This window comes from Cyprinus carpio, chromosome A5 (genome assembly GCF_018340385.1).
Source record: "Cyprinus carpio isolate SPL01 chromosome A5, ASM1834038v1, whole genome shotgun sequence".
NCBI lineage: Eukaryota > Metazoa > Chordata > Actinopteri > Cypriniformes > Cyprinidae > Cyprinus > Cyprinus carpio.
Genome location: NC_056576.1, coordinates 20,529,046 through 20,556,626, shown reverse-complemented (window position 1 = coordinate 20,556,626; position 27,581 = coordinate 20,529,046). Strand labels below are relative to the sequence as shown.

Genomic DNA, 27,581 nt, shown 5'->3' with positions numbered 1-27,581 from the left:
AATCCCCAAACACAACACACAATAACCCATCCAACCAATCACAGCACATTTTGTATTTCAGAAGGCGGGCCTTCATGTGATGCAGAAACTATTTGAGCAGTTCATGCCAGACTGGGGAGAGAGATGTTAAAATAATGTAAAATATGTGAAAAATAATGTGTTTTGCGAACAACCTATTATGAGAACCTGTTCTAGTAAAACCTCCAAAGCAAAATGGAGACTTTGTAAAAGAGCATAATAGGGCCCCTTTAAAGCTGGCCCTGTACCTTTAAGAATTTTTACAGTACTTCCGGGTTAGAGGGCTGAGCGGATAAATCCAAAACATCTGTGAGTAACGCATGGATGGAAACGCGATCTGTCGTTGATGTGGGGGCATTTCTATTGATAAATCATTAACTTTTTCAGCCGCACGCTCAAAATTAAAGATTCCATACAAAATCCAAAAAGTAAATAATCTACAAAAAATACAGAAAATTCAATATTAACTAACACAAAATACTTCAGTTCATATTATTTCACACAATATGAATGTGTCCTGTGCAGTAAATCGCATTGGACTGTAAAAACAACCACATGCTACTTCAGGACTTCATCAGCCTCAGCCTTCTACATCTTCTTTGATTTCAATAGCAAATATAGTGATACAATATAGTGTTGTGCAAATTTAGTAATCGAAGATTAATTATTTTGTCAGTGCTTTTGCATGAGAAAAAGCAGTGTAGTATTAAATAAATATAGAGCAGTGTTTGAATGGTGATCATGTAATGGTCTAACAAACAAATCGGTCTAAAACTTTTAGAATATGTTGTATACAATACATGCATTGTAGAAAATACCAATACCTTCAAAGTTTGGCCTCAGAATAGTTTTTCAATGTCCTTCTCATGTCTTGTACTGAAAACTTACTGTTAAAGGATATACACAGACAATGTTTTTACATTTTATGTAAATGTGGTGAACTTGTTAATGAATTGAATGGATTTTCAAATAACAGATCTGAATCACTCTTGGCAGTGCTTATTTGTATTGTTAAAATTGTTCTTGAAAGCATGTGGCTGTCCTGTTAATTGTTACATTTTAATGTAGTATTCCCAATTGTTAGTCTTACAGTAGCTGTTCCCTCTTTTGGATTTTATTTTATTTTTATTTTTTCAGGATGGCCTCCTTTGGCTGGAAACGTAAGGTGGGGGAGAGAGTTTCCAGGACGACAGTGCAGCAGTTTGAGAAGGACTCAGAGCAGGTGGTTGACGAGGATGTGGAGGAGGAAAGAGTTGATTGGCTGCATGTCATCAAACAGCGACGAGAGGTGCTGCTGGAGGATTGTGCTGCTAAGAGCAAGAGACTAAAGGATGAAGGAATGCTCCTCGCCGAGGAGGGAAGGTAGACCTCTGTTTGTGTGCTTGTTAAATCCAGCAGTCTTCTGTTTTTAACAGAGGGCTAAATATTGCAAGTTTGGATGAGCTATTAGACAGCCCATATGGGAACAGCAAGAAGTGTGTACAGAACAAACCAAGTCTCAAACAACATTGCTTCTACTGGTTTTATTTCTGTTTTTATTTCTTAGTTACAGTCTGAAGCACGATGTATGGTATGAGTCAATAAGTTAGTCAGTGAGTTGAAATTATGTAAAGACATTAAATGTTTCCACAGTGTTTTGTGGGTGCACCACTGTAATCTATTCTGTATTGTGGTCCACAATTCCCTTGCTCATGTACACTTGAAATTAAGTTTGTAATTTTTTGAATGAAATGGAATCTTTCATTCGACTATGACACAATAAATTAATCAGAAGTGAAAGTAAAGAGAATTATAATATTACAAAAGATTTTTATTTCAAATAAATGCTGTTTTTTTTTAAACTTTCTATTCTAAAAAAAATCTGATTACAGTTTCCACTAATTTTTAAGAACTGAAATGGTTTTCAACAATGATAATAATAATAAGTAAAGTTTCTCGAGCACCACATCAGCATATTAGAATGATTTCTGAAGTATTCTGATTTCATGTGACACTGAAGACTACTGAAAATTCAGCTTTCCCATCACAGGAATACATTACAATTAATTTAAATTTTAATAATATTTCAAAATATAACTGTTTTTAAGTGTTTCATCATTTCACAATATTGCTATTTTTACTGTTTTATTTTATTATTTAAATTTATTTCAAAAACATAAAAAAAAAAAAGAATCTTACTGACCCCAAACATTACTTGGCTCTATGTCACGTCACATTTTTTTAAATTTTATTTTTTTAAACAGTAGCATAGACACACATACAGACTGGTAGGACACTGATATCCTGGTTCTGACAGGGAGCTTTCTGCTTGATCACATAATAAGATACTTGTTGGCCCATGGAAGACCTTTCTCATCTTACCTGTTTTTGAGTAAATCTCTCTGTTTTTTACACTCTGGAGGCATGTGCCAGCCAAAATCCTTCCTGGAAAAACTGACAGCTGTTTTGCCTTTACGGTTACTCAACTGTTAGCTGTTATTTAATCAGGTCAGTGCATTGGCCAGCAATATGACATAGCAGTTGTTGTCAATGATAGAAACAGAGTTCTTGGAGTCTTCAACAAAGAAGATAAACAGCGGGTCTTACTCTGTCGATTATAACAGTGCCACATTGATCCAGCAGATGGGGCTATGGGTTCTCTGCATGTGGATGCCACTTGTTTGAACTGATTTTAAGAAAGAGTTCACCCAAAATATGCTGGCTCATACAAAACTATTATATGGCTTCAGAAGACTTAAAATATAATGCAGAATATGTGTGGAGTATGATGGTTTTTATGGTGCTCTTTTTGTCGTTTTGGAACTTGACTGCCCAGACCTCATGCAAATGAATTATTTAGACATTTTTTAATTATATTTCTGGGTTTGCTATTCGTTTAAGAACATTGACTTGCAACACACTATTTACATTATTCATCCTGAATGAAAAACACAGACTGAGCTCATATTAGCAAGGATAAAGCTGTTTATTATATCACTTTTCAAAACAAATCTTGTGCTTTATTTATTTGAAGTAGAAAAAAATTACATCTATCTACTTTTATTGACATTTATTCTTTCAGTGATTGGATAAGCCCGACACGGTCGGAGAGGTCTAGGCAGGAGTTCATTACAGCATGTAGAAGCTGAAAATTTTAGCACTCAAATGAGACTTTCAGTTTTAGCTTGTCTGTGAAAAGCTCAACCAAAGGTCATGAAGCAGGACTGAGCTGAAAGGCAATACACTCTAATGTGCGCGTTTTGCTTTCATTATTTATTTTCTAAGATAATAAGTAATTATGTCATTGTTTAATATGCACTCTCTTCTCTTGGAGGCAGCATTTCTTATATGAATCTCTGTAGCAGGTGTGTCCACATAAACATTAGGATGATCTTCATCTCTTTGAGTTAAGAGGGTGTTACGAAATACAAGACTGTGAGGAAAAAGGGCTTCTTTCTCAAGTTTCTCATCCTTTAACCACTTAACCGGAACAATAAGTCAAATTAGGCCGCTTGTATTCTCACTGTCCAAATAAAAAAAGCTATAAGCGTCATAGCCAGCAAGCACTTGAAGAGGATAAAAGAAAAGCTTGAACTTACTGGAAGATGATTTAAAGGCATGGATTAAACTCAAGCTGCTGTTATTGTGGCCTTACTCTGTAAAGCCTTAACAAGTCCATGAGAGGTCGGGGTAGAGTGTCACTCTTCAATTTTACAACCTTTTAGCTTCTTTTCTTCTTCACAACTCTCTGTCTCCATCCTTGTTTGGATTCCTTTAAAAGCTGTAGTCTGAAATGTTTTTAATGGTATAATTAAGCAGCACTTTGGCTCTAACCGTGTAATAGTGCACTGTAGGCCACTGCTGCTCGTGATGTGATTACCGTAGCACTGTGCCAATATTTGTTGCACCTGCTTTTTCAGAGAAATTAAAGAAAGAGGCCGGATAGTGTTCCCCAGAAAATGTGATGAAATGTGGGATGTTGAATTTATTTATTGCCAGATCAAGTCAAGTAAATGACAGGGCCCCAGGTTTTAGGATTTATGTATAATTACCCCTCTTGCTAATGGACAGTTTATCCCTGTAGTGTTTTTTGGCTGAAGATTTGGTGTTTTGCGTTTGGCAAATACAGTCTTACAGTTGAGCTCATAAAATTGACTAAACACAGCAGGTAACCGTATAATGTTCAAATAAAGCTCGTTGATGGGCGCGATCTCGTTTTCGCTCCGGTCGATGCGTGCGCAGGCGCGTTTTTCTGGGAGAAATGTCCATATAAGGAGTTCCACTCTCGTTTACGTCATGAAGAGCCACGATCGAAAAAAAAAAACCTCTCTGAAACTTGTAAGATTTTTGGTAAAGAAATACTCTGTCATACGTCCAGCGTAAACAACTCTGGGTAGCACTTTATTTTACAGTCCTGTTCCTCATGTACACTGTAAGTACACTATAAGTACATGTAAGTACACGTGCTGTAAAATAAAGTGCAACCCAACTCTGAATGCATGGAACAGCATTGTGTGAATGTATTGGAGATCTGGAACAAATTGAAATTAGTGAAGGATGCATAAAATACCCACATTTACATATAAAACTTCATAGTTTGTGGAACTGCTCATAATCAATTTATATATTTTACAATCTGAATAGGATGATAGCATTACTCAAAGAAGTTTATGTATCTCTCAGAGATTTGTATTGTAGAAATGTAGTGTACATCTGGAAGTATCAATGCAGATTTTAGCCAGTGATTTTACATTTCATCATTTAGCAGATATATTTTTCCTAAACGAGAAACCATGCAAGCTATGTATCATCAGAGCCAACAATATTTGCAGTACATTAGTACAGATTCTACAGCAGGTCACTTGAGTTGACTGTCTCATTCACATTCTTACAAAAGACTCAGACGTCTTTATTACTTTAAATCACCTTTAAATTTCACAATGCTTGGAAGCCATTATAGCTGGGGTCAGTGATGATTCTCCCTTAAATAATGGTGCTGGCTAATGCTTTACACCAGTAAGTGAATACCCAGCAGCCCCTGAAGAGGCGTGTTGCCCTTGGTGACTCTTATAATCAAGTTTTTTTGGAGAATAAGTGAATTGTGATGAGGAAATTACATGGAGCTGCAGGACAGTTGGAACAGGTCAGATCAACACAATGCACTCACTATGAAGCTGCATTTGATGCTCACTTTGCTCCTTTGTGTTTTTATACCTGAAAGGGTGTGAAGTATGAGTGTCTGTGAAACATACTCAGTTTGCTTCAAAAAGATGCAGGTAAAAGAAAATATTTAATTTCAGTCATGTTCACATAGTGGGAAATTATCTTAATCTGTTAGAGATATGTAGAGATCTAATAGAGATTTTATACTACATAAGCATATGAAACAATCATGACTGCTCAAGATAAACAAGGGACTCATGAACAACTATTGAAAAACGAAAAACATCCCGGTAGCGACACACAGTATTTCTGTAAGTTTCAAGCATATGTAAACTTTTGAGCCAGCATTTTATTTATTTATCTTTTAATTCAGCTATAATTTCTTCTTGTGAACCTACATCTGTTATGTGAAATTGTTTCATCAGGGCAGTACTAAATAACTAAAAAGCAACATGCAAATTTTATTATCTCTTTATTTTATTAAAATTAACATTTGGAAATTTTTGCAGGGATGTAAATTGAACATGAATGATAATGTTACATATAAATTAGTTTTTCGTAAGTTGAATTGCGGTAGGCTCATTTGTAAAATGATGCAGCAGATTTTTGAAAAAATTTTTAATTTAACATTTTTATTTGTTTTGTGTTATATATCATATAAAGTTCAAACAACAAACAAAGTTACCAAATTTCCAAGATAATTAAATTGTCATCAAGATTACTTGTCAAACAAACAAATAAATTAACTTGACCTAGCAAAATTGCTTAGAATAATCCTTTAAAAAAAAATAATAATAATTGGTAGATAAATGTGTCCCCCCCCCCCCCCCACTAAGGCCACTGCATATAAATGTTGTATTGTTATCCAACAGAAGTGCCATGCAAGATGCAGTATATTTATTTCTAACCCTTAAGTTTAGAAAGCTGGAATCTCAGCAGTTTGCTTACTTTGCCATTTATCCCTGAGACCAATTAGTTATCCCAATATTAACTGGACTATCACTTTTGATTTTCTATTACTTGGTGGGGCTTTTCTTTTTAATAAACTTCCACTCATTTAGATCAAGGTTTACAGCCAGAGTTACAGAATTTAAACTGTTGCATAGTTATTAACCTGATAATGCAACACTTTAACCAGTTTAATATGTGAAAATAATTTGGATATGTATTTGACTCTTTTGCATGTGACTTAAACCAAAATGAAAAAAAAAAAAAAAACAGTCAGGTTGGAAAATCACTTTTGTCACTCAAAATTTATCTTAGTTATCCATTAGATTTTTTTCTTAGTGTGAATCATAAAATCATAATTTATGCACAAGATGAAGTATCACCCATGTGATATCGCTCTATATCAGCATGCCTGTGATTCTGCCATAGGCACGATATAGATACTGTAAGAAACTATAGTTCATTCTGACTCTGTTAAACCCAAGGTACTGCATGTACTTTGTCACTGCTATGCTGCAATGAACATCTTCATCAAGATCTTCTTACATCCTCATCGTTTTTTCTTACAATACAGATCGATATCACATGGGTACGAGTGTGATATTGCATTTATACAACAGTTCAACCGCACTATATATAAATAAGTGTGTAAATAAATAGGAAACAACCATTGAGTGTCTTAAAAAAAACATTTTGTATGCAGAATTACTTCCTTCTGCCACAGATTCAAATCAAGGTTGACAGTTTAACACAGGGGTTCTCAACTCTGGCCCTCGAGGTCCACTTTCCTGCAGAGTTTAGCTCCAACCCTAACTCAAACACACCTTAACAAGCTCATCAAGGTCTTTAGGATCACTTGAAAGTAACAGTCAGGTGATTTTGATCAAGGTTGGAGCTAAACTCTGCTGGAAAGTGGATCTCGAGGACCAGAGTTGAGGATCTCTGGTTTAACAGCTGAGCCCTAGCCTCTGTTACTAATTTGGAAACGTCACTTAGAACTAGTAACAAAGGAATGTTGAGTTGCTTCATTGAAAGCTCACTGTATTATGTAGAGTTGGGTATTATGAGAGAGTACTCATTTGACTAGTGTGATCGCTTCAGTCCATACCGTGCCCGAGCACTGTTCATTGAGCAGTTACTGTACTACTTTTGTGTGCGCTACAGTCTTGATTACGACAACAAACATATACTGTAACAGATTATAACGGATATGGTTCCCATCTTATTGATGAACATTAATTGTAGTGTGCGAGAAAAGCTGTAAGTTCAGCTTCATCAGCATCATCTGTCTTCTGTACTAATGTTCTGATACTTGCAGGACCATTAAAACATTGAAATTCGCTGCGCTACATAAGTGATAAATTTATTAAACTGTCTATTAGTGAAAGCACTTTTCTTCCTGTTTTCTTCAAATCAGAAAATTGCATCATAATGACTTAAGTATGCTCCGGCCCCAGAACATTAAGTGCAGTGTGAGTGCAGGCCAGAGGGCTAAACGGTTCACATGGCGATATTGGGTAAATATCTCATAGGTGGAAAACATAGATATGTATAGGTAGATGCCACATTCGACCTCTCCAGATATGTCCGTGGAACGGTCAATATGTCATCACTCACAATAAAAATCAGTTTCAAGATGCCACAACATTGCGCCGCCTATGAAAACACTTAAGTGTTATAAACAACACTGAAATTTAAATTCTGAAGAAATTGGATAAACTTTCAAAGGTAAGAATGTGTTGGTTTGTGTTTTTAATATATATTAACTCAGTATTATAGGTTTTTAAACTATAGTATATTTGAAGTGTCGTTTTGGCTAACGGCATCTTGTATTGTGTTAGTTTAGCTAAATCATCTGCTTAAAGGGTTTGTTCACCCAAAAATTAAAATTATCCCATAAATTACTCACCCTCAAGGCATTCTAGGTGTATATAACGTTCTTATTTCAGACAAATCCAGTCGGAGTTATATAAAAAATTGTCTTTGATCTTCCAAACTGTTTAATGAAAGTCAGTGGGTGGTGCAGTGCATCAGTCCAAAAGAAGTGAAATAAAAAGTGCCCCTTCATTATAAAAAGCAAATCGATGCGTTTTTGTAAGAAAAATATCCATATTCAAAATTTAATAATCACTTTAATGTAGCTTGCGCCAACAGTTGTACAAGAAGCAGCTCCAGGAGGATGGCGTATGAGGTCAGCGATGCGCATGCACCGGTGAGTCTTGTGAAAACGAATATTTGTTAACAGGAGCAAAGGAAGCAAAGTTTCCTTACTTTAGCAAAGGAAAACCAGGTTACTCATGGCTTATATTGAAATCCTCTGACATTCTTCTTTACAAATCCTCAATTTGTACTTCTAATTAGTTTGTTTTGATCTCTCCCCTGCGCTTCCGCATTCATCACTTCTGAGCGGCGCATGCACAAAGCCAACCTCCATACGTCATCCGCCCGAAACTGCTTCCGTGTACAACAGTGAGTGCAAACTACATTTTGCACTCACTGTTGGTGATTATAACACAAGGTGATTATAACATTTTGAATATGGACATTTTTCTTACAAAAACGCATCGATTCTCTATAGGGGGACTTTTTTCATCCCCCAGGACTCTGTGAGACACTTTTTATTAAGGATGTATGCACTTTGTTTCACTTCTTTTGGACTGATGCACTGTAAAACCCGCACACTGCCATTAAACGGTTTGAAAGATCAAAGACAATTTTTAATATAAATCCGACTGGATTCGTCTGAAGCAACAAAGTCATATACACCTAGGATGCCTTGAGGGTGAGTTATTTCTGGGCTAATTAAATTTTTGGGGTAAACTAACCCTTTAAGTCTATTGTTGATATAGATATTCATACATGCTTATAACTAGGGTTGCAGACAGGTAATTTGCTCTTGAGTGTTCACGGACCTGCTTTGACCATTCCGATATGGCGGATGGCTTACGTATAGCAGCCCATAGAAACAGACTCTAATAGGGCAACTACCTATACATATCTATGGTGGAAAGACCTCTCAGCCAATCAGAATTAAGGACCAGAAAGAACTGTTAAAGAATTGTTGTATCCACTTTTTTCCTGAACACGGAAGTCTCGCCCGACTGGAAGTGTTTCTAGTAGTTTCCGGGCTCAAGTGTTTCTAGTCAAATTAACTTTTTTTTTTTGAGCTGATAATATAATGTTAAATCTGTGAAAATGTTTTTTAAAAGCACATGGCACCATAGTTTCTTAATTTTACATTGTCACAATTGCCGTCTTTTTGCAGCAACTCACCTATCATAGTTTAATGTAGGTAATGTTAGATGACATGAAGCGGCTGGAGGTTAGCTGCATTGAAAACAGATGAGCGCACAAATCCAACATATAGCACCCAATCGGGGTGAAGTTAGGCATTCAGTTTTTTATTTAATTATACATTAAACAAAACACTATGTCATATTAGCATATGCAGTTCAGTTTAGCAGAGTTGCCTGTTCTGACCAGTGTGTGAAATCGGCCAAATTTTATCATATGAACACCCTACAATCCTTGTCTCGTTGATGTTCAGTAAGTTATGTCTCATGAAAAAAGTGACCGGACACCGGATGGTTTGTGTCTCCTGTCAGTGTTGTTGACACGTGGGAGCTTTTCCGCTATTAGTGGGACGATTTCCTGGGTGACATTCATTTAGAGTTAAACTGTCCTGCCATACTTCATTAACTGGGATGAAATGAGACCATTTGTAAGTTTCCATCGCAGAACTGATTATGCATATCTGTAATTTAAGTTCTGAAAGTGCTAATAGTTCAACAGAGACAGATTTTGCTACCAAACAACAGAAATAGCAGGTGACTTCAGTCATCATTTTCCTAATGCAGAACTCAACTTCAGTGTCCATGTCTTGCTGATAAATTTGTTTTATTGTTTTTGTTTTTTTATTAGTTTTTATTGTTTTTGATTAACATAATCTGTGATATTAAGACTTAATGCTTGAATATTATTAAATTCCCCAGTAATCATTTTGTCTTTTTTAAAATCTGCCTTTTTAAATTAAATAACGATTAAGTTTGCAGGGGGTTCATGAAACATTGACGTCTAAGGCACATTTACAAAGTGACAGACAAATAGTAATTTGACACTGTAGTGTCATAGTTCACTTACAGTAAGGATGGCCATAATAGTGCATAACCTTGCACAATTTCACGTGACTCCTGGCTCAACATGGCTATAAAGACAGTGCCATACAGTCTGTGTCTCAGCGTCAATGCGAGGGGAGGAACAGGGCTTCCAGACTTTACAGAGAAAAAAATCTTTGTCAAATACTGTACCCATATACCAGCACATTGTACTGTGATGTTGTAGATGTGTTGCCTGTTCAGGCACCATTGGCACACTGTTTACACTGCTAACCAATGTGCCCAATTCTGATTTTCTGCTCAAATATTTTTGGGGGGTCTTCACATGATTTGGTTCATATCAGACATTGGTCAAAAACATCAAAAAGTGATGCTACACTGAATTGCATATATTGAACACACTTTCTTTCCTGTTTCAAGTTGTCTCAATCTGCAGTGCAAATGCCCAAAGTCTGTGTAATGAGACATTTCATATGATGGCTTCATTCATGTACAGTAATGAAGATCCGCATTATTTTTTAGAGACCTGACAGAGATTCTGTATGTTTAAGTGCTTTCTTCATGTCTTTTGTCTCACAAAACATTTGTAGCACGTGGGTTTTATTGCAATTATGAGGAAAAAAAAAATGACAAGATGTTTTTTTGCAAACACTTACGTTTCTACTAATAATACATAGTAAGATTGTGACAGCGCATATTTGTAATTTAATACTAATTATTAAATAGCTGGCTGACCTTTGTTCCCATAACATTGGCTGAGGTGTTCCAACATATTACATAATGCTGTTAAAGTTAGTATTAAATACAGAAAGTACCATGTATAGTATCAATATGAAGTTTCATTTACCATGTTTTGCAAGGTCAGCAAATTTTTATGGTACTCTAGTGTGAGGTACATTTGAAAATAGGAAAGCAAGTACACCTTTCCTCATAACCACACCCACTTTTGCAGGTACAGTAACACTATGTACTCTTTGCCTTTCAATAGCTTATGAGGTGTTTCACAATCATGTACTTGGAAAACATCTAGTAAATTCTTTTAACTGACTTTGAAGGGGTTTTTTTTCTTTCCCTGAGGGTGCTTTGATGAAATCCCTTATAAGGAAGCCCTTATCTCATCAATTACCACAGGTCTTTGAAAAGTACCTGATGCTTACTTTTAATCACTTTACATTATTTGCATGATAAACACAGACATGGCACAGCTTAAGGACGCTTGACCATTTTTATGGACTCTCAGAAAAATTCCATGTTGTATTTGCACATCTGATTTGTAACACTAGCTTAGTTTTTATCTGTGAAGAGGAGGTGACTGCTTGATCTGGAGAATTACGGGAAATCGTTAGGGCTTAAAAGTCAGTATTTTAATGTGGTAATGAGGTCTGACCCCATTGCCAGCATTTTCAACAAGTGATTTCAACAAATTTGAACTTCACATTTCAACCTTTCTGACGTAGGTGCAATAATTACTTTGGTTTTCTTAGAAGACTGCAATTTCTGACATAAAACATTCAGGCGTACAATGTACCTGTCAGTTTATTTTCAAACAGTTGATCAGTTAACTAGTGAACGGTTTTCAGTTAACAAGCATTTTGGTTTCTTTCACAATGAATTCATTGACAACAAACAGAGCAATAAATTTATGGAAAGATAAGTTGACAATACTGATTAAGTGTTTGCTTCCTCAAACAATATGGGCTGAACATTTACTGTCAAATTGTCTACTCAAGATTAGTAGCATGCCAAGAATTTCAACACAGCCCAGTATGTGGGTTACATTCATAACATTCAGTTTGGCTCCTTTTTAGTCCTTAAGGTTTTATTTTGTGAAAACTGACTCCTCATATTCTATTTTCCCCAAGAGAATATCCTAAAAAGTTTAATTTTATGATGTAAGCATCTGTAATATGTCTAAAGTTTAAAGTCAAATAGCTCTGAATTGTACTACATTGTAGGAGACTGTTTTCTTTTGAGTTTGGAGTAATGATTATAGTCTTTATAAGAAGTTGATTTTTTTTTTAACCTCATACCCTGATGAGATAACTTTTTCTGGAGAGAAGGAAAATAAGAGAAGACTTGCATTTGCAAGTGTTAAACGTCATCAGATATCCTGTTTTCCCCCCTACATATCTTTACGTTGCTCAGTTTTTGTGAGGTTCTCTGTGTGCATACATACATTATATTGTATAATTTGCAAACCAGGAAGCTCTCATCATGTTTATGCTTCGAAACGTGTTTGTCTTTACTTTATAGCCAAGATTGATTTATAAGAAAAGTCTTGATAAGCCACTCAAAAGTGGCTATCGCTGTTCTAGTTACTAAAATTGACTCTTTTTCTAATGCTTATCAGTTACCAGACTATCTTAAAGATGTATTTGAAGTAGCTGTTGTTTCAATGTAAATTTGCTTTTCATTTAGCCCAACAAATATATGTTGTGGAGATGGTATGAATAAGGCAATTAGTTTAGTTCGTTCATTGTAGGTGTTGTATAATAATCAGTTGTATGTGTCATATGAATCCACCTTGATAAACAGATTTTGCAAACCTGGTCTCATAAAAATACGTACCTCTGTGCACTTTTTTTGTGCAACACCGTTTTTACGCACCTTACTGCACGTTTTGCCACAGGTCCAAAGAGAAATGTCCACTGAGTGGCACTAAAACACAGGTTCTATACCTGAACCCTGGCACGGTTTTATTACGTTGATGTAGGTACGTATTGCGGCGGTTCAGAATTCAAATATCCGGGGACTGTCGCTAAAAGTTAATGCTCTATCGTGTTGGAAATATGCCCTACACAAAACCCATCCCTAAACCTACCCGATAGTGTTAACAAATGCAAAACTGATATAAAAACGCATTTGTTGATGCAACCGTGCCATTTCAACTTCATTTTGTGCAGATTTGAATTTTTTTGTTGAACTGTGGTTACACGGGATTCAAACCGGAGCTCCTCGCCTCTCAAACTACATCTCTGTACTCTGTGAGCTACCGAACAACCTTTCATCTCTGAAAACCCATATATATGAAGCTGGATATGTGCGATGCTAATGTTCAAAAGCATCAGTTTTCAAATCTCCCAGCATATTTATATCGTTTTGAAGTCACAACATGATATTCTTCAAGTAGTCGTGCGAAAATTACGCTTTATTATTCGAAACTCTGTAAATTTGTGTGAAAAGGAATAAAAGGTGTCAAGAGTTTTACTGCCTCTAGTGTTCATTTCTTTTGAAACTTAGTGATGTACTTATTGGTACGTATTCGTCTCTCGCTAAAAAGTGCACCCAGGTACGTTTAGGATTTTGCATGCTAGAGGTTTGGCGTTTGATGACAATTTGATTCCAAGTGTTATGACTTAATAAATCTGTGCAGCAGTGTTTGTGTTCTTTTACTGTATGTGCATTTGCACTATTTTCTGTGTGTTTGAACATATTGTAGATGTTATGCGTGTTTAAAATTTTTAAATAATTTACCAGAATATTTTCTGTATATGTGTTTGCTGTAGGAACTGGGAGGCATTGAAGAGGTGGGACGAGGCCATTCAGCTCACACCAGACAATGCTGTGCTCTATGAGATGAAGTCACAGGTAAAAAAAAAAAAAGAAATCAGTTCAGTTCATACACTACAAAATATGCTTTTAATGTAAATGTAATGTAATGTAATGTCAGTACCTCGATGGTGCCGCAGACGGCTGCTTCAGTGCTTGGCTCTCCAGTGTTTGTACTGTTTTTGTTCGTTTTTCCTGTTTTTTGTTTGTCAAACACGATCAGTTTCACCAGGGATGAACTGCTGAATATTCGGCAGAACACACCAGAAAATCTTTTACCGGATTTCAATTATTCAGACATTTTACTGAACGTAGTAGCGGCGCTGATCAAACGCTTCAAAAAGCGCAAACGGGGAAAGCGAGCTGGTGCGCTTGTTAGACTCAGGAAGCGCGGATTTCGAACGCCGTTGCCTAGCATCCATCTGGCAAATCTCCGCTCTCTACCCAACAAAACGGACAAACTCCATCTGCTTCCCCGGACAAATAAGGATTTATCACACTCTGCTGCTCTGTGTTTCACGGAAACCTGGCTCAATGACGCCATACCGGATAGCGCGCTCCATCTGCCGGGCTTTCAGCTGTTCAGAGCGGACCGCGACGCAGAATCATCGCGGAAATCGTGCGGCGGCGGGACATGCTTTTATATCAATGAACGGTGGTGCACAGATGTAACTGTGTTAAAGAAGATGTGCTGCTCAGATCTAGAAGTGCTTTTTGTCAACTGCAAGCCGTTCTATTCGCCGCGGGAGTTTCACTTTTTCATTCTGGTGAGTGTTTACATCCCTCCGCAAGCGCACGTAAGCCTGGCTTTACAGAAACTCGATGACCAGATCACAGAGACAGAACAACAACACCCGGACTCTGTTTTAATCATTCTTGGGGACTTTAATAAAGCAAATCTCTCCCGTGAACTGCCAAAATACAGACAGCGCATCACATGTCCCACCGGAGACAGTAATATATTGGATCACTGTTACACCACAATAAAGGATGCATATCACTCTGTTTCACGAGCAGCTTTGGGACTGTCTGATCACTGTCTGGTTCATCTTATACCAACCTACAGGCAGAAACTTAAATCTGCTAAACCTGTAATATACATAATATATATATAAAGAGACGGACCAACGAAACAGAGCAGGATTTACAACCTTGTTTTGACCTCACTGATTGGAGTGTTTTTGAAGCTGCTACCACCGATCTGGACGAACTCACAGAGACTGTAACACCTATATTAGTTTTTGTGAGGATATATGTATTCCTACCAGGACTTATTTAACATTCAACAACGATAAGCCGTGGTTTACAGCAAAACTCTCAGACATCTTCATCAGGCCAAAGAGGATGCCTACAGAAATGGGGACAGAGTCTTGTATAATCAGGCCAGAAACACGCTGAACAAAGAGATTAAGAGCGGCTAAAAGGACCTACTCTAAAAAGTTGGAAGACCAGTTTACTTCCAACGACTCAACTTCAGTGTGGAGTGGACTGAGAGCCATTACCAACTACAAGACACCATCCCCCTGCACTGAGGCTAATCAACGACTTTCTAACGACCTTAATGAGTTTTATTGTAGATTTGAAACACCCCACATCCATTCTGATCATCTCTCTACACAACCGTTAACACCTCCATCAGTACCCCTCTCCCCCCTCCTGCTCTTCAAATTAGTGAAAACGATGTGCGCCAGGTCTTCAGGAAGAACAAAAGAAGAAAAGCACCAGGCCCAGATGGTGTTACACCAGCCTGTCTGAGAACCTGTGCTGACCAATTGGCCCCCATCTTTTCACAGATCTTCAACAGATCTCTGGAGTTGTGTGAAGTGCCGTCCTGCTTCAAACGCTCCACCATCATCCCCGTTCCAAAGAAACCCAAGATAACAGGACTTAATGACTACAGACCTGTGGCTCTAACGTCTGTCATCATGAAGTCATTTGCAGAAAACTGGTTCTGGCTTATCTGAAGGACATCACTGGAGCCTTACTGGACACCCTGCAGTCTGCTTACCGAGCAAACAGGTCTGTGGATGATGCAGTCAACATGGGACTGAACTTCATCCTGCAACATCTGGACAAAACAGGGACTTATGTGAGGATCCTGTTTGTGGACTTTAGCTCGGCTTTTAACACCATCATCCCAACAGCCCTCCAGACCAAACTGACCCAGCTCTCTGTTCCTAGCTCTATCTGTCAGTGGATCACCAGCTTTCTGACAGATAGGCAACAGCTAGTGAGACTGGGGAAAGTCATATCAAACCGCCGCTCCACCAACACTGGTGCCCCTCAGGGATGTGTTCTCTCCCCACTGCTCTTCTCCCTCTACACCAACGACTGCACCTCCAAAGACCCCTCTGTCAAGCTCCTGAAGTTTGCAGACGACACTACAGTCATCGGCCTCATCCAGGACGGTGACGAGTCTGCTTACAGACAAGAGGTTGAGCAGCTGGCTGTCTGGTGCAGTCTTAACAACCTGGAGCTGAACACACTCAAAACAGTGGAGATGATCGTGGACTGCAGGAGAAACCCCCCTGCACTCCCCCCACTCACCATCATGAACATCACTGTGGCTGCAGTGGAGTCATTCAGATTCCTGGGAACCACCATCTCTCAGGACCTGAAGTGGGACAATCACATTGACTCAATTGTTAAAAAGGCCCAACAAAGGTTGTGTACTTCCTTCACCAGCTGAGGAAGTTTAACCTGCCACAGGAGCTGCTGAAACAGTTCTACTCAGCCGTCATTGAGTCTGTTCTGTGCACTGTAACTGTCTGGTTTGGTTCAGCTACAAAATCAGACATCAGAAGACTACAGAGAACGGTTCGGACTGCTGAAAGGATTATTGATGATCCCCTGCCAACCCTTCAAGAACTGTATACATCCAGAGTGTGAGGGGGCTCAGAAAATCACTCTGGATCCCTCTCATCCAAGTTACCCCCTTCTTTGAACTTTTGCCATCTGGCCGGGCGTTTCAGAGCAGCAAATACCAGGACAGTCAGGCACAAGAACAGTTTCTTCCCCCAGGCAATCTACCTCATGAACAGTTAAATGTTCCCCACTTATGCAAAAATGTGCAATATTCTTATATTTATTTGTTACCCCCTCCATCCAAGTACATCTTTGCATCTTACTCTATTCTAATCCATTGTCATCTATAGCACAACTGTTCATACAATTTATTTATTTGCAATCTCTTTTTTTGTTTTTTTGTTGTTGTTGTCTCTGTGTACTGGAAGCTTATGTCACTAAAACAAATTCCTTGTATGCGTAAGCATACTTGGCAATAAAGCTCTTTCTGATTCTGATTCTGAATTGTAAGTCTGCAATAGTGGAATTTACCGTAAATGTAGAGACGCACAGCTGTTATGTACTGTAGGCTGTTGTTTTCATTTCCTCCTCCCCAAGTTTCACTCTCCAAACCCACTCCCTGTCTGTGGCTCTTTATAACAGAACGTTTTGACATCTAGGGTTTTTTTTCCCCGTATTTTCCTTTTTCAACTCTCACAGTCTTGTGCCGATACAGCACTAACTGTATCTTACAATAGAGAGCATGATGGACATACTGCACCTGTCCTTCACTCTGGATGGAATTATTATTCCTTGAGGACGCAGACGATTTAAGATAGTGGTCCTGAAAATGCAAAACACATTATCTTAAATAAATGATGCCATTTAGCACATGCTTTCTTGTGTCTTAATGTAGGGAAATCCCTGCTGGGTTTAAGTGTCTTGCTCAAGAGCACAGTGGTGATCAGACAAAGCTGTTACACTATGTCACCAGTCACATTTACTTGGGATCAGACATGGGTTCCTTCATGTTAGTAGCCAAACTGTATAAACAAACAGTGCTGAAGGAGGGCTGTGCTGCTTTTATTACCTACCTTACTAATAAATAATAATTAAAATTACTTATACAGTTATTGCTATATATATAAAGCACAGTTCAGATGTTTGTCATTTAAAATTTTAGGTCAGAATGTTTTAAGGTCATAAGAAATGTAACACAAAAATTAAAAATGAAAGTGTATCCAAATGCATCACTACTTTATCGATTGTATTTTTGTTATTCACTGAATGTTGGTTGAAATAATGTCATGAACCGGATCATGCAGTTTGCTTAAGCTGATGGTGGGGTGTTTATGAAAAAATTTTATAGGTCACATTAATATGTTAGCAGCTCGTAATGAATAGTAAACCTATTTTACGGTAATGAATGACAGCGTTAAGTCCATTAAAGAAAAAGAGCAGTCTGACGACCCTCCAGGCGGGCTGCTCCTTCAAAATGTTTGCAAGCACCTGCTTTTGTACAAATCAAATGGTAACAGGATATGTTTGTAAAACATTTGCATAATGCTCACAGAAATCACTGATAAAAATCACAGATTAGATAATATTATTAAGATGGAAGAGCTGGCAGAGCAGATGGTGGTCAGGTTATGATGAGTCAAAGATGCCCATTAGATTCAGTCAACAAATGACCTGGTCTGCCTTTTAATTTTTGTTCCTTTATTTGTTAACTCATTCACTCATCTTACCTTTAATATCCTGTCTTTCACTCTCTCCTGTCAATTTTCCACTTCTATGATCTCATCTCAGCTTTAGCTCTGACAGTCTCAGAGTCTGCTTCAGGACATTACAGTATCTTGGATCTGGCAGAGACAGATCGACTGAAAATATCAGACAGGTTTTTTTTATTTATTAAGCATTTTCATCTCTTTGACAACTTAATTTAATTTAATTTTCTACTAAACAGAGGGTATTGATAGATCTAAATGTTATGTAATTAATTTTAGTTTCTCTCCTTAACTTGTTCATCAGGATCATAGCAAAATATATATGTTTTGCCATTTTGCCATTGCAGGCATTCAAAATGATGACAAAGTTCTGTGACAAAGTAGAACCAAGTCTGATTTAAGCTTTAGACTTTCATGATTTCAACATATCTGCAATGCAAGCTCTTCTCAGGAATGGTCTTGGATTGCATCATTTGGATTTCTCTTCTATTTTAGTTGACTGGTCTGTACAGAATTTGCTGAATGGCCCTAAATCTTGACATAGATGTTTGCATACTTGCTTACTCAATCATACACACACATGTATGTGCTATAGATGTACAAATACAAGTTCAGAGACTCTGAGGTGAATACACACACACACACACACACACACACACACACACACACACACACACACACACACACAATTGTTTGCTCGTTAATTTCACTAAACATAGGACAGATTACAACCAGCAGCAGTCATTACATCCAGTCACTTAGTCTGTTCTGTCTTCTTGTAACCCTGTTTTGTCTTTTTAATCCCTTCACTCTCTCTTTTTCTAAATTTTCCATCCTCTATTATTGCTCACTTTTAAACTCTTCTTTCATTGCTCTAGATCTTATCTTTGGTGTAAGTGTCTAGGCTTTGATGTCTGTGAACACTGTTTTTCATGGCACAGATGAGTGTGAGTGAAATGACAGGTTGGGCTTTAAAACACTTTCAACGGATTGATTTTCTGATTGCATTTTCTATCAAAGCAACAACGGTCACATATTCTCATATGTGGGTGTAAACATTGGAAACTGGATCAAGCCTAAATCAAAAAGTCTATGTGAAACTGTGAATGTAACGGTGAAAGAGCAGGTTTTACAATAAAGATAAATGCATGCATATAGACATGTTTCTTTCCAAAAAACTGCATCTGGAAAACTTATAAAGTTGTTTTTCTACATGCTATAAAGAGTTATGTCAGAATGATCACGATTTATTGAGCTGAGTGCACATGAACAACTACTTTCTTTCAAATTGCTTTTGATCATAATACATTACTGTGAATGTTGACTTTACTCTTTTATTTGTTGCACCCAATGTGCATTTTTTTTCTTCCTGCTACCTATATAAAACTCTCCAGTCAGTCAATTTTATTCTGAACAAAATCACTTGAACTCACATCATATCATTATGACTTCCAAACTCATAAGTGGGAATTTCCCAGAAGCACTTGAGCGCAGCATAGGTCAGAGATTCATTTCAGCACTGGTTGCAATTACAAGATCTGGCTAGCCTTATTTTTCCCTTCTTGTAGTGACCTTTTCCTGACTGATCACATGATCATATTCACAAGAGGTGAGTCACCTGAAAAGAGAGAGAAGGTGATGATTGAGTGTGTCCCTCATTAGTAATCTGATCTCATTGAAGTGGTTGGTTGGCAAGGTTTTGCATCGTGATAATATTTTTTTGATGTTTAAAATTAAATTTTACATTTTAAATTACATCAGCTTGGTACCTGTTGTAACTGGGTAAATATGAATAGAGTTGCTAATTCTTGACATTAATTTGTAGACCAAAATTGAAGGCTAATATGTTACTTCAGGAAAACAAACTGAATATGGTTTTTAGAAGAGCCATGTTTGGAAGTCAGACTGAAATTAGGTTTGTGGTGAAAATTACTTAGTTTTGTTATTCTATAAAATATACTTAGTCATACCTCAAAATTGTTGTATTCTTAAAAAATGTAATTTGCTAACAAAGTTGCATAAATCAATTTTTTGTTAATGTTGGAATAACCTACACAACATTTGCCCACATTTTTGCAGTCTGTAAGAGTCATTGCATGTTGCCATGAGAGCCAGTCTGAAGATTTTGGCCAGTTGGAGGAGACTGATTTCACAGAAACTCCTGTAGTGTATGTTGGGCACAGACTCTATATTTATCTTCATAGTTCCAAACTGTGATTCCATTCAGTTGGAGGAGTCAGTTTTAGAGCTCATATTGTTTTCATTTGTCATGCGTCTTCTAGCAATGAGGTGCGTTCTCTGTGACTTTGTGTTGGAAACAACCGATAGTCTGGTAGCATGTGATCATCGTTCATTTGGTGTATGATTCCCAGTTTTTCTCTGTAACCATTTACAAAGTCTGCAAGTGCTTGATGCCAAGTCTTTTAAAATCTGTTTAGATTTTAAAATTAGCATTGAGAAAATATTCCAGGAATTGAGTCCGTCAACTTCTAACCTTGTAATGTGTAACCCTTAGGTGTTGATCACCCTTCAAGAGGTGTTCCTGGCTGTGCAGTCTGCAGAGATGGCCACCAGACTCCGCCCCCTCTGGTGTGAGGCGTGGCAAACTCTGGGCCGCACCCAGCTAAGTCTTGGCGAAGTAGAGCTAGTAAGTAGATTTTACGTAATAAGCTACAATTATCTAGTCATTCCAGTTTACGCCAAAAGCATACAGTTAAATCTGCCCTATCAGGTCTTACCATAAAAAAATTCATAGAACCTCAGAACAACAGAGTCATTTCTTTCTTTTTAAGAGAACAAACTAAAATAATAATAATATTGTGCATAAATATGTGTATAAATGTGATATTTAGTCCAAAGTTTCAATTTTTTTTCTGTAGTAGTAGATTAAATAAGCAGAGTTCCATTCATTGATTACAGTTGGACTGAGCATTTTTTTTTTTTTAATAAATGGTGTAAATGTTCTCTTTTATTATATCCCATCCCACAACATCAGGGCCCTAGGCAACCACCTAAATAACTCACATGAACAGCCAAGCTTGGAAGTCAGTATATTAGGTAATGAACTGTTTTAACACAAACAGTTTATTCAGCATTTTGAGGCATCTGCTTTATTTTTAAGCAAACATCCTCTAGTCTCCTAGCCAGCATCCCTCTGTGTTATGGTATCAGTGTCCTTGTCAGTCAGTATGAGGTGAGAGTCCTCTTGCCACTTATCCATCACTCAGATGGAGTGTCATTGTGATGAAATGTGTAGTTCAGTACATCCAAGCCCAGGAGCATGGAAGAGTACTTTAAAGAGGAACACTGCCACACCTTACATGCCCCGACCTGTGTGTGATTGTGTGTATTAGACAGACATGCTCAATGAAAGAAAACCTTGCAGATCCTGCAGTTCTCCAGCAAGTAAGTATTTGCATGTGTCTGTTGTAATCCGAACGCTCATCGTGCACACTGAGTTTGACATCTTGGCTAGAGATTGAATAAATACTTTACTATTTTGGGCTAAGCATGCCTTGTCAAGTCATTCACCAAAGAGAAAAATAACCTGAGGATGGAGAATTCAAATGAAATGTTAGGACTAATTTTTACATTCTGTGATTTTTTTTTTAAAGAGGGCTATAGTTTTTAACAGGATCATGGAACACAACTGCTGCGGTGATAATTGACGTCTTGTTGAAAGGGTATCCATATCAAGCACAATAACTATTTTCCTGCCCAAATCTTTAATTCATAGTACATACTTTTTAAGATTTATTCAAACTGTGTCAGTCTCAAACGGAAATGTGTAACACCAATAAGAGCACCTACATTTGCTCTAATGAAAATAATTACTTTTAATAACATTTACATATATCGGGTCATAGTAGAGTTCATAGTATAAATGTTTATGCGTTGTTGAAACATTTGGGAACGTTTTGATCACTTGTAATGATTTTTAAATGAGGCCTGTCTCTTTTCAGTTTTCTTTGATTCTGATTCATAGTATCCACCATTCTTCTTACAACATTGCATAATTTGACAAATTCTTTAAAGAAAAACAGCTCACAAAAGATTAATATCCAGTCAATTTTACCACATTACGAGCACATTTTACTGAAAATCATGCTTTTCCGGGAAATCTCCAGTGCATTCCAAAGGAAATTTCCGAGATAAAGACGCTGGAGAAGAAGGGTCAGAGTTTTTTTTTTTTTTTTGTCTTTTTAGTGTATTTTCATATATTCTTGCACAAAAGGTGTACAGTTTTAAAGTACACATGTTTTTCTCTGAAATCGCTGATATGTATTTTATTTGTCTGGAGTCATGACATTTTGATTAAAAGTTTTAAAGTTAAAAAAAAATGAAATGTATTCATAATTGTTCACAGTGATATCATTAACATGCATTTAGGAAGTTGATAGAATGAATTTGCGTTTCATACCTACTGTTATTGTTATAACCACAGAAAAATATCAAGTAACTTTTGCATTTGTAAATACAGTATACACAAAAATAATCTTATAGGATTCAGCACTTTTCAGTTTGGTGTGTAGGTCACTCCTTATGGAGGAACAAGATTGAATGAGTCTATACCATGACTTCAGCAAAACTGTTGAAATCATCTCCGTTAAATCGATCAGGACTCTGGAGGAGAAAAGGTCTCCCGAAGCCATCTGATGGCTTTATTCCTCATTAAAGGTTTTCCTCGTGACAAGGGCTGGGGATTCTTGGCTCCTGCTCACACTGGCTCTGATATTCTTCCTCTCTCAGGCTGATATGTGATCTAGTGTTTCTGTTGAAGGAGTGACCATTCCTTTGTAGATTGTTGAGTCAATAGGGCAATTATGAAGGTAAAATGCCTCACTAAATCCTATTTATGAATGCATTATTTTCCCAGGGGATGAAAAGAAAGCAAATGCCATTCTTTTTCTGTAACATGAGCAGGGTGACTGATTCACAGCAGGAACTAGGCTTTAGCCCTCATATAGAATGAACATATGTTAGTTCAGTTCTGCATAGACTAAACGAGCTCTTCAGCACTCAAGCAGCTATGATGATGTGTGCACATAAAAGCCACCTGCTTAAAATAATTATTTAGTTTTCTGACAATCATTTTAATACTGTGGATACTGGATATTGAGTGTAGAATAGATCTGAGATATGCAGCAGTTCAGTGTGTGTATTGAAAGATGTGTTGATGTTTCATTCTTAATAATGTGCTTTGCAGCAGCGTTTTTTTTTTTTTTATGCGAGCATGGATGATGTGATTTGTGAAGGCTTATTATAAGTCCTTATTTAGTTTTATTGAGCTGAAACCACATGCTTGTTTCTTTTTAACTTATTTCTTAAAGTGGGTTTTTGGGAAGAAATGGGAAATTACTTTTGTGAAAGTGAAGTTGTTTTAGTACATTTTCATTAGTTCTAGAAGGCTTCAGAGGTTTATTTTATCATGAAAAGAGCAAGGAGTCATGAATGCTCATCTGGTTTGATTGTACAATAAACATCTGTTCATGCTCATTTTGGAGTGTGCTCTTGAAGAGTCCGTGCATGTTATATTTTAGCAAAACGCAACAGAGGGCAGAACTAGCATTCAGTGTGCCACTGCTTTTGGTCATATCAAACATTTAAATTAAAATAAATACATCAAATAATTTAAATTAAACTGAATTGGTCTACTTGAGATTGCAGTTAGGTTAGAAGAGTTAGATATAAAGATTAATCTCAAGCTGTATAGTAGGGGTGCACGATAAATATCGGCCGATAATTAATGCACACCTCGTAAGTAAAGCCGGTTCTCTAATCAGCAGTAAATTCCATCAGGTGCGTAATTTCATATAGAGCAGCTGTTACTACACAGAGTCGTTGTTAACTGACAAGCTGCACAAATCCATGCTGATAATGAACGTGGATTTGTGCAGCTTGTCAGTTAACAAGGGCTCTGTGTAGTAACAGCTGCTCTATGTGAAATCATGCACCTGATGGATGCATTCAGTTAATCAGAAGTGACAGTAAAGGCATGTATAATGTTGCAAAAGTATTATATCTCAAATAAATGCTGTCCTTTTGAACTTTCTATTCATCAAAGAATCCTGAAACGTTTTATTAGGAAACATTGAAAATAATAATAAATGTTTCTTGAGCAGCAAATTAGCATATTAAAATGATTGAGGACTGGAGGAATGGCAGTTAAAAATTCAGCTTCGCCTCAGAGGAATTACATTTAAAAAAATATTGAAATACAAAACAATTTTAAATTGCAATAATATTTCACAAAATTAATGTTTACTGTATTATTGACCAAAAAACACTTTTACAATAAGATTTCATTTAACATTAACTAAATATGAAAAATACTTCTAAATCATTTAATAATCCTATTTGATTTACATTTCCACACGTTTTATGTTTCCCTCTGTGTGTTCCAGGCTGTACGGTCCTTCCAAGTGGCATTGCACCTGCATCCGTCTGAGCGCTCCCTCTGGGAGGAAGACCTAGGCTGGGCCTTACAGCTCCTGAAGCAACAAAAAGCTCTCCATGAAAGAGCGAAACAGGAAGATGAAGCCCGAAGGCTCCTTGTGGAAGCTCCTGAGCTGAAGAGCGATTATGATTTTGAAAGCGATGAAGTGATTGAGGCTTGCACAACCATGGCTGATAGACAGAAAAAATATGAGGACTTAAAGAAAACAGTGGTTGTGGATGCACGCGGGGTCGCCAGAGAGGTGATTGTCGAAGATGACCACAAACCCACTTCATCCTCACAGTGTTGTTTAGTCAAGGCACGAGGACTCTGAATGAAATAGAGGCTGGAGAAATTGTTGAATAAAGTGGTTATTTTTGTTTTCTTTGTGCACAAAAAGTATTCTTGTTGCTTCATAACATTACGGTTGAACCACTGATGTCACATGGACTATTTTAACATTGTCCTTCCTTACAAAATTTTGTGGGCCAGAACTAAACATTTCAGAAGCGTTGATATCTTTGCAAATTCAGAAAGCTCTCGGATTTCATCAAAAATATCTTAATTTGTGTACTGAAGATGAACGAAGGTCTTACGGGTTTGGAACAACATGAGGGTGAGTAATTAATGACAGAATTTAAATTTTTTGGGTCGGCTATCCCTTTAACAAGGTTACTATTCCCAGTAAATTTGTAAAGTGAGCACCAAATCCCCAGAAGAATTTGAAATGCTTCTGGATCATTTTCACTCAAACGAGCATAAATTCCTTACTTAAGGATTCTGTGGTTATTTCAATTTTTAGTGTGGCTAAACATAACCTTTTAAGTTTCTAAAATAGCAGAGCAATCCCTTCTTAATGTACACTCTTGATTAGCAATTTCACCATTCCTAGTTGGCTTTTAATTCAGTCCTGTTTTATGTGAGATGTGAGCCCTCACTTGGGACCCTAGGATTGTTATAGCAGTGTGAATCACTGATGAACTAGGGGTGGGTGGATCAATCTTAATATTGATAGTATCGATACCAACATTTGTATTGGTATCAGATCGATACCAGCCCGATGAGGTTAATTTTCTCTCCTCTATGCTTAGTACATTGCTTCTGCTTCATCAAAGACTAGGCATGTCTTTCTGTGTACATACGCTGCTCCTTTTCCATCTTGTATGCACACATTGCTCCTCCTTATATGGGAGGAAAATGCTTAATGTGAAACTTTGCAAACTGGCCTCATATTCTGGGCTTTTCTGCTTGTCTGTAAATAGTATTTTCACATTAAGCGTTTTAGAATGTCCCACTGAGACAGAAGTCTCTGGCAGAGTCCTTTCAGAAGGGCAAAGAATATCCATGTAGCGATGGTGAATGTAATATTTTAGTGGTAACACTTTAGTATAGGGACCAATTCTCACTATTAACTAGTTGCTTATTAGCATGCCTATTATTAACATATTTGTGGTTTATTAGTACTTATGAAGCACTTATTCTGCTTGACCATATTCTATATCCCTAATCCTACCCAATACTAAACCACATAGTTAATGGTATGTTAATAGCAAGAATTGGACCTTAAAATAAGGTGTGACATTTTAGTCATATAAGCAGTATTTATTGTTCATTTTCAAAGTGTAATCAGTTCATTTAAATGCATGCTTTTAAAAGAAAAGTATCTGTATAAGAATTGGCGATACTGGTCCTGTATTTACTTGGTATCAGATCGATCACCCACCCCTATGATGTACCAGGACTGAGTGGGAAGAACATGACACACACACACACACTTGCTCTATTATCTATCTACAGACTTTTAGAATTTAGTTTTACTTAAATGAAGTAGTAGTAATGCAGTCATGGGTTAAAATGTCACACAGAAGAGGAGATATGCAGGGAGCAATATTTTAGTTATTATGGTTTATTATAGGATTACTGTATATAAGGATTTTATCAGCTTGGTTCCTTGGTGAGAAATCTCTGGAAAATATTCAGCTCCAGGACTCTGTGAAGTTGGTATCACCAGTTCCATTCTGATTGGCTGTGTGCTACACAACCTCAGGAAGTCAAAACTTCTGGGTTCTCAGGCTTTCATTAGACAGTACCAGGCTGCTGCAATGAGTGTTAACAAGGGTGAACTAGTCTCTGGATTTGGCAAAATCTGTTTCAGAGGTAAGAGAATCATTTCAATCTTTCTTCTTCATCGCAATGATCATCTTCTCGCTGGACTCCAAAGAAAGAAGAACAATGACACCTGCTATTCTTTCTCAGTGCCTCTCCATCCGGCGACTTCAAAAAGCAAATGTTCTGCTAATTGGGCAACTTCCATTGGAATTTGACTCATAATGTTGTGTCGTGAGTGTGGCACATTCAGGGCCAGCCCTTCATGCCTCTGACCAGCACAGAGGCAGTGCTCACAGAGAAAGACTGCCCTCATTGTGAGAGCATGAGTCTTGCTACACTCACAGATTTTCTTTCTTTCACGCCCCCTACTTTTGCTTCCTCTGCCTTTACCTCCATTGATGGCGCTGAGCAAAAGGGCTATGAGAAGCACCCCCCTCTCAAAGAGGGCATCATGGCACATCTATGCTCACCCACGGGTAGAAAAATTCTGATGAAATGGCACTCGCCTTTGACTTGTATAGGCAGTTGGCCCTGCCTGTTTTGGCAGGCTGAAATGCCATTTGTTCGTGCAGCTTCACGAACATTAACCAATCAGGCTTCAGTATTCAGAGAAAACTGAGTTTTCCACTAGGCAGTGCTCGTTCCTGTTATCTCATGGCATCAAGGTTACGTTAGTAACCAAGGCATTTTCTGTGTAAACTATACTTCTTTTTTCTTTTTTCATTCACTGCCCTGCCTCTCGTTTTTAAAAAG

General features: G+C 37.4%; 1 protein-coding gene across 2 annotated transcripts; it reads left to right on the top strand.

The window, feature by feature from the left end:
* The first annotated feature begins 128 nt into the window (after positions 1-128).
* Positions 129-27,543, top strand: LOC109056550 (tetratricopeptide repeat protein 33-like). 2 transcript variants are annotated; one of them, XM_019073744.2, is made up of 5 exons: positions 136-327; positions 1,156-1,380; positions 13,730-13,811; positions 20,799-20,930; positions 24,688-27,533. In XM_019073744.2, exons 2-5 carry the CDS (start codon positions 1,157-1,159, stop codon positions 25,051-25,053), a joined length of 804 nt encoding a protein of 267 aa, XP_018929289.1. In that variant the 5' UTR covers positions 136-327; position 1,156; the 3' UTR covers positions 25,054-27,533. The 2 variants fall into 2 exon arrangements, with proteins under 2 accessions (XP_042612308.1, XP_018929289.1); XM_042756374.1 differs by lacking the exon at positions 20,799-20,930 and having other exon boundaries at positions 129-327; positions 24,688-27,543.
* The last annotated feature ends 38 nt before the right edge of the window (positions 27,544-27,581 follow it).